The 8,048-nt window shown below is 34.3% G+C and overlaps 1 protein-coding gene across 1 annotated transcript; it reads left to right on the top strand.

Annotated features, from left to right (window-relative positions):
- The first annotated feature begins 4,658 nt into the window (after positions 1-4,658).
- Positions 4,659-6,014, top strand: LOC130177857 (trace amine-associated receptor 13c-like). The gene is made up of 2 exons (XM_056389839.1): positions 4,659-4,831; positions 5,195-6,014. Exons 1-2 carry the CDS (start codon positions 4,659-4,661, stop codon positions 6,012-6,014), a joined length of 993 nt encoding a protein of 330 aa, XP_056245814.1.
- The last annotated feature ends 2,034 nt before the right edge of the window (positions 6,015-8,048 follow it).

The following is an 8,048-nucleotide window of genomic DNA, read 5'->3' as shown; positions in this document are numbered from 1 at the left end:
AGTAGAGCACTTAAAATAAGGATAAGGATAAAATGTGAAAAAGGATTTTGCACGAGTAACTGACTAAAGAGTTTGCTGTTTATTAGGTTGTGTATTAGTACAGAGCTTTGAAAAACAGAAAGAAACCCATGTTGTCAAAGTTTTCTGCTTAGTTTTCTAACATGTCACCTTTAACTCATTATTTGAGTGGTTAATTTTCTTTAAAACAACACCATCAACAATGTTTTTGCAGAAAAAAGCTAAAATCTCCTGCAAAGACAGTGTTTATTATTTTTGTTTCAAAATCATCAAACACAGACAAGTAAAAAAAAAAAAAAAAAAAGTAGATCCTATATTTATATCACAATAAAAACTTTGAACTTAATGACATGTTAGTTTGTTAATGTTAGTTTCTTTTACTCATACATTGTTAAGAATAACCTGCTGTTGCATACAGCTGAACAAAGTACATAATATATATATATATGGAACATATAACCTAAACTGGATTGTGCATAAACTCCTTTTACACCCACATATTATATATGCAGGTAATTATGATGAAAAGTATTTTCAAAGGCCCTGCACTGCCATGGTGCCCCCCACACGGGGTTTTGTCACTTATTTTGCCTTACCTCGTCTTAATACCTTGTTGGTGTGTACAAACTGTGCTTTACTGACAGTTGTCTGATTCTCCTGTTAGTTTTGCATCACATCTTTACATCTATATCTTTGGTTCATAAAGTTTGATGACCACACGCAACACAAGAATAACTACACCTACCTTAAAACTGAGCAGAAGTCTAATTTGCAAGAATAAATGTAAAGACCTGTGTTGGTGTGCTGGGCCTTAATCATTAAAAGAGTCTTTGTTGCCTGTGACAAATGTTGAGCTTGTCTTTTATCTTCCTGCTCGAACTAACAAGCAGCTGAGGAACATCTAATAGTGAAAACGCAATATACCGTACTTGTGACCAATTCACAGTAGAGCCAACACTATTTCATTAGTTCAATGAATACACATACTGAGAGCCTGACAAGACAAATTCTTGCTCTATGTAACAGGCCCTTGAACATTTAATTTTGTGCTCACGTAAGGACAGTCCATGGTATTGGGAAGAAAAATGACTCATGTAATCACATCAGATTTTTTTTTCTCATATTTTCTAGGGTTGCTTAGTTCCAAAAATGATTTGTTAAGAAGTTCTTATTACAAGTACAATCTGGATTTTAATCTTAAAAAAAACTAATAAACGATTGTTGTTCAATAGTAGTTCAATAGTATTCTGTTCAAGTCTAAATATTTTATGGTTTGTTTCATTCTATCTGTAGTTAATATATATATATATATATATATATATATATATATATATATTATATATATATATATAAAAGATATACTATAATGCAGTTCATACTTATTGGGGGGGGGGGGGTCGTTGAGGGCAGGCATACACAAATGACCAAATGACCAGTTGACAGCAGATTTTACTTTCAAAACCTATTTATTGGCTGGCCAGTTGAAAATGGCTTTTAACGCTACCATTGAACTTTTACAATATATATCTCAGCCATATACAATGTCAAGAAAAATAAATACCTTTGGTTTGTGAAAAATAAATGTTACTTCAACTCTAACCAGTTGAATATGTAAAAAGTAAAAAATAAATAAAACAATAACATTAAAATAGAAAATTCCAGGGAAATTTTGAGTGCCACGGGGGCTACTGCTGGGATAGGGTTAGGGTAAAAAATCTTCTCTGTGTAACTGTAGCGATGACATCACGAAGCCCTTGGCTGTCAGAGGTCAGGTCAGGAGCTGCCGTTGCCATGGCAATGTGAAAATCTGCCCAGAATTTGGCTTCTAAATGGCTTCAAACAATTGCAAATTATGAGAAAACCGTTACTTCTTTTCAAAAACCGAAAACACCGTGAGAGACACTGAAGCCAGAACTTTCTTACAGTCTCTATTTTATTCTGATATTCCTTAAAATGAGTGAGTAAGCTCAGTGCGAAGACAGAGTGAGATTCTTTTGAAAAAAAAAAGATGATTACATTAGGTGTCAATGAGAGTGAGGCAGGTATTGCTGCCGGACTCGGCACCCCCTCTTAAATTTTGTTCAGACCCTGCCTGTCAAAGTCACATTTTATGAATCCCAACACCTATGTCTACATTTTGAGAAATAATTATTTGTCTCCTTTTTACGGTTTGGCCGTGAGCTTGAGTTAAAAATAAAAATAAATGTTATTTTTTACTGCTTCACACACTCTAGCCAACTGACGCTTTCACTCTAACTTTGAAGAAAAAGTGATTTCCATTCCTCCTTTGAGTGCTCATAGTTTGAAAAGTTTACATGTTATGTAAAAACAGTTTGGTGTTTTGGAGAGAGCAGAGGTTTCCCTCCGTTTTATAGTTTGAATCACATTTCTACGTGCAGGTATGAGAGAGTTGGGTGACTCAGAAAAAAGGTAAAATTTTGTAGAAAAAATTTCCAATTCATTTCTAATGCATTATTTATTCCCAGTATTTTGGGAATAACTTTGGGAAAAATTGGAATTTTAACACCAAAAGTCATAGCACCTCTTTCAGGATCAAGACGCAGGTTTTGATGTATATATTACCGGGGTTTTCTCAAAGCTGCGGGAGGATTTACGCGCCAAAATTTGGCAGAAGAATAATAATAAATATGAGGAATATTAAAAAAAGTGAAAAAAAGCTTTCAACAGTGCTGAAAGTAGTTTGTTGCTGCAGGACATTTCATGCAAGTAACATGGTGACATCTGCTGATTGACTATTGGTCCTGCATTTGTATGAAGTCATTCAGGCCTTTCACTTCTTTTGATATGTTGTTCTTTGATAAGTGAGTGACTCCGCTATTATAAGGGGCTGATTTAATGTAATAAATGGCTTTAAGTAGAATTTGAAATAAGGGAACATGCACGTGCGCAAACACAGCTTATTTTGACGCAATTATCCTTGATCAACTGATGTATTATGTCCAACAAATCCAGGCCCATTTAGAAAACTAAGTTTCAGCAGATCTGATCATTTATTTAATGTGTAAACACAATCATAGGGGTTGTTCATCAGATTGGAAAGTATAACCTGGCCTTTGTAATCAGAACTACTGTGCTGTATCATTTACTACTGCAGTTCGCTTGGGTGCCCTCTCATGGCCTTTAGTAGGCACATCAATATGTCTTCATCTAACTGTTCTCCTATATAGTAGCTAACAGGTTATACTGTATTTTTTTCAATAATTTTTATTTTTTTTCAGTTTCTGTAATTTTGTTTCTGCACTGAAAACTGTTTGAAAGTCAATCAATTGAAAGAACTTTCAAAACTATCTCAGCAGGTAACTAAAGGTGACTGGGCCTTTGCTGTCAGAGCCCCCAACTGTGGAAAAGTCTACCAATCTTGATCAGACAGCCTACATCATTAGTATCTTTTAAACCTCTTCCTAAAATATTTTTCTATCTGAAAGCTTTTATGAATGTTTGATATGTTGTTTTATTTTGTTGTATTTTATTTTCAGACAATATTTTCATCTAACTTACTTCTGTTTCATGATTTTTGTTTTTCTCTTGTTTTTAATTCCCCTTTTTCTTTCTGTAAAGCACTCTAACTTTGTTAAGAAAAGTGCTACATGAATAAAAAATTGTTATATTCCTGAGTTCAAACACTCATTGAATTACGTCAGAAATGTGATGTCAAGCATGTTAAACATGACTGTTTCTTTAGGTACAAAAAGTTACTGCTTAAAAAACTGTGTACAAGGTAGTTGCAGAGCTTGAGGTCTATAATAATAATCCTGTTTACATGAATATCCAATATTATATTTTTAAAGAAAAATGTCATCTTCATTCAACATCAATTTTGTTAAGTACTCCTTCAAACTACTTCAATCATAGTTGTGTTGTATCACATTATGTACATATAGGATTTAAAAATGAACTGGTCAGGTGCCTGCCAATTATTACACAGATTATTGCTGTGAGCTGGGGGGAGTTGGATCTACAGAAAGACACAATGCAACAGACATAATGTTACATAACTACATAACACCAGCAGAAACGTCTAATGGCTTTGGTTATCTCATCTTTTCCTCTAGCACCACCATGAGGATGAAATTTGTTTTACAGGCTTCTGACAATACACAACAATGTGTTAAAAGGCTACTGATGACATTCCTGAAGAAAGTGTTCAAAGTTGGTTTTAATATTACAGTGTCAGAGTATCAAGATTGTTTGTGCTGAACATTGACAGTGGAAAAATAGGCTGGGGAATAAGCTCTGCTTAGGCATTATATACACCAAAAAACTTCAATAACTCCATGAATGACAAAACAAGGAGGATTTGCACGTAACAGGCACTCCTAGAAATGGCTAAACATTGCTGTTGTGGTGTTACAGTGATGATAGATTATGTATTTATATATTTTATTAAATCTTGCTTTGGTTTTTGTTGAAACTATAAAAATCCAATATAGTTTAGGAGTCCACAAGGTCATGCTTTAAAGTCATGGTAAATGTTTTCATAATCACATCATAGAACAGATGCAGTTGTTTTGGTTATAGGAAAAGAAGGAGGAGCCAGATAAATCAGCTTTATGATACAGAACATTGGTCAGAAAGCTGCCAGAAGTTTCGCAGCTTCCCCTCTCCTTCTCTCTCTGATTATGGAGACCTGGAAAGGAGGTGAACTCTGCTTTCCACAGCTCCTGAACATCTCATGCAGGAAGCGGTGGCAGCATCGTGCAGAGATCAGATTTCTTTACATCTTGCTGTCCTGCATCTCTTTGCTCACTGTGGTTCTCAACCTGCTGGTCATCATCTCTATCTCCCACTTCAGGCAAGAATTTACAAGTATAACCTAACATTTTTTTATTATTATTCTTAATATCAAAGTGTCTCAAGAGTAGGCTGACAAACAATATAGATATTGTTACATTACAGCTTTTTATGAAAATATATCATTTTGAGATGAGGACATTCTAAAAAAGTCACATGTATTGCATTTTGGATTAAACATACTACTACTTCTACAACTACAACTGAGCACATCCTAGCTATTCAATAATGCGTTGCATGTTTTTCACTGTTGTATCTGAACAATGTATATTTAACTATTCATATCGAAGCAGATAATATTTTTAGGACTTTCACAACTGCTGGATAGAATAATATGCTCAATGATGATGTTCTTTCTCTCCAGGCAGCTCCACACTTCCACCAACTTCCTCCTCCTCTCTCTAGCGGTTTCAGACTTCCTCAGTGGCCTACTGCTGATGCCGGTTCAAATCCTCCTCATAAGGGGCTGCTGGTTCTTAGGGAGCTTAATATGTGGACTATTTTACTATAACTCGTTTATCCTGACATCTGCTTCAGTAGGAAACATGGTGCTCATATCAGTTGACCGATATGTGGCCATTTGCGACCCTTTGTGTTACCCCACCAAGGTCACTCTAAAAAGAGTTAAAATCAGTGTTTGTCTGTGTTGGGCCTGTTCTGTAATGTATAACGGTGTGATACTAAATGTCCTCCTGAAACATCCAGATACATATAATTCCTGCTATGGAGAGTGTGTAGTTGTTATTAACTTCATAACAGGAGCTGTTGATGTTATGTTGACCTTTATTGGCCCCATTACTGTAATCATAATTCTGTATATGAAAGTATTTGTGGTGGCGGTGTCACAGGCTCGAGCAATGAGGTCTCATATTGCAGTTGTCACACTCCAGGGTTCAGTCAGTGTAACTGCTAATAAGTCTGAGAGAAAAGCAGCCAGGACCCTTGGTGTTGTTGTGGTTGTGTTTCTAATATGTTTCTGTCCTTATTTTTCACCTTCTCTTGGGGGTCAGGACACATTAGGGAGTGTAGCATTTTCACATTTTGTGGTCTTTTTGCTTTATTTTAACTCCTGTCTAAATCCAGTGATCTATGCTTTTTTCTACCCATGGTTTAAGAGATCTATTAAACTCATTGTTACACTTCAGATACTGCAGCCTTACTCCTGTGATGCCAACATACTTTAGAGTACAGCACTTAAAATAAGGATAAGGATAAAATGTGAAAAATGACTTTGCACGAGTAACTGACTAAAGAGTTTGCTGTTTATTAGGTTGTGTATTAGTACAGAGCTTTGAAAAACAGAAAGAAACCCATGTTGTCAAAGTTTTCTGCTTAGTTTTCTAACATGTCACCTTTAACTCATTATTTGAGTGGTTAATTTTCTTTAAAACAACACCATCAACAATGTTTTTGCAGAAAAAAGCTAAAATCTCCTGCAAAGACAGTGTTTATTATTTTTGTTTCAAAATCATCAAACACAGACAAGTAAAAAAAAAAAAAAAAAAAGTAGATCCTATATTTATATCACAATAAAAACTTTGAACTTAATGACGTTAGTTTCTTAATGTTAGTTTCTTTCACTCATACATTGTTAAGAATAACCTGCTGTTGAATACAGCTGAACAAAGTACATTATATATATATATATATGGAGCATATAACCTAAACTGCATTGTGCATAAACCCGTTTTACACCCACATATTATATATGCAGGTAATTATGATGAAAAGTATTTTCAAAGGCCCTGCACTCCCATGGTGCCCCCCACATGGGGTTTTGTCACTTATTTTGCCTTACCTCGTCTTAATACCTTGTTGGCGTGTACAAACTGTACTTTACTGACAGTTGTCTGATTCTCCTCTTAGTTTTGCATCACATCTTTACATCTATATCTTTGTGACCACATGCAACACAAGAATAACTACACCTACCTTCAAACTGACCAGAAGTGTAATTTGCAAGAATAAATGTAAAGACCTGTGTTGGTGTGCAGGGCCTTAATCATTAAAAGAGTCTTTGTTGCCTGTGACAAATGTTGAGCTCGTCTTTTATCTTCCTGCTTGAACTAACAAGCAGCTGAGGAACATCTAATAGTGAAAACGCAATATACCGTACTTGTGACCAATTCACAGTAGAGCCAACACTATTTCGTTAGTTCAATGAATACACATACTGAGAGCCTGACAAGACAAATTCTTGCTCTATATAAAAGGCCTTTAAACATTTAATTTTGTGCTCATGTAAGGACAGTCCATTGTATTGGGAAGAAAAATTACTCATGTAATCGCATCAGATTTTATTTTCTCATATTTTCTAGGGTTGCTTAGTTACCAAAAATATTTTTTAAGAAGTTCTTGTTACAAGTACAATCTGGATTTTAATCTTTAAAAAAATAATAAACGATTGTTGTTCAATAGTATTTTGTTCAAGTTTTAATATTTTATGGTTTGTTTCATTCTATCTGTAGTTTCTGACTATACTATAATATATATAGTCCATAGTATGTATATATATATATATATATATATGTATATATATATATATATATTTAAGTATATATAACAGATATATATATATATGCACTTTATACTTAAGTGCAGTATTTTATGCTACATTTGTTCTGATAGTTGTTTTATGTTATTTGTTGATGAGTTGCTTTCATGTTTTGATGAGCAAATCTCCCCTAAAAAAACCTGTTCTCATTAATGTGGGAAAATTAACATAACTCTGTAATATCTTATTGACTCTTATTGATACTGCTTATCTGTTCAGTACCTTATCTATGTTGTGGTCTTGTTTATTCCATTTAATTATTGAACAAAAAAATATGAACAACAGAAAACCCCCAAAAAAACAAAAAACAGGAAACACAGTTTCTCAATCAGCGAAAGCAAATCATTATAAATGCATGAATTCGAATAAAGGGTCTCCCAGTACTCTGAACAACTCGAATGCCAGTGGGTTTAATTTTAGGTAAATATCCTTGTATGAGAAGAAGATAACGGTGGTGAAAATATTTTTCATGTCTTTGAAATAATGATATACAGAGAATTTCAGTACTGTATCCTGAAACCGGGTCCTCAATCAGAACCAGGTTCTGGAGGCCTCCCTATCGAATACAGGTATTTTTGAAAATTTGAATTTCGTGTCGTAACAATTTAAAAATAATTTCCCCACACAGGAAAAATTGGTTTCAGTAATACATCACAGTCTTTTT

This window comes from Seriola aureovittata, chromosome 11 (assembly GCF_021018895.1).
Source record: "Seriola aureovittata isolate HTS-2021-v1 ecotype China chromosome 11, ASM2101889v1, whole genome shotgun sequence".
NCBI classification, from domain to species: domain Eukaryota; kingdom Metazoa; phylum Chordata; class Actinopteri; order Carangiformes; family Carangidae; genus Seriola; species Seriola aureovittata.
This window is presented reverse-complemented; position numbering and strand designations above follow the sequence as displayed.

Bases quoted from the DNA above. Each gene is read 5' to 3' on its own strand.
- LOC130177857 (XM_056389839.1), top strand. From the start codon at position 4,659: ATGGAGACCTGGAAAGGAGGTGAACTCTGCTTTCCACAGCTCCTGAAC. The intron at 4,832-5,194 runs GCAAGAATTTAC...CTTTCTCTCCAG, and splicing joins ATCTCTATCTCCCACTTCAG to GCAGCTCCACACTTCCACCA.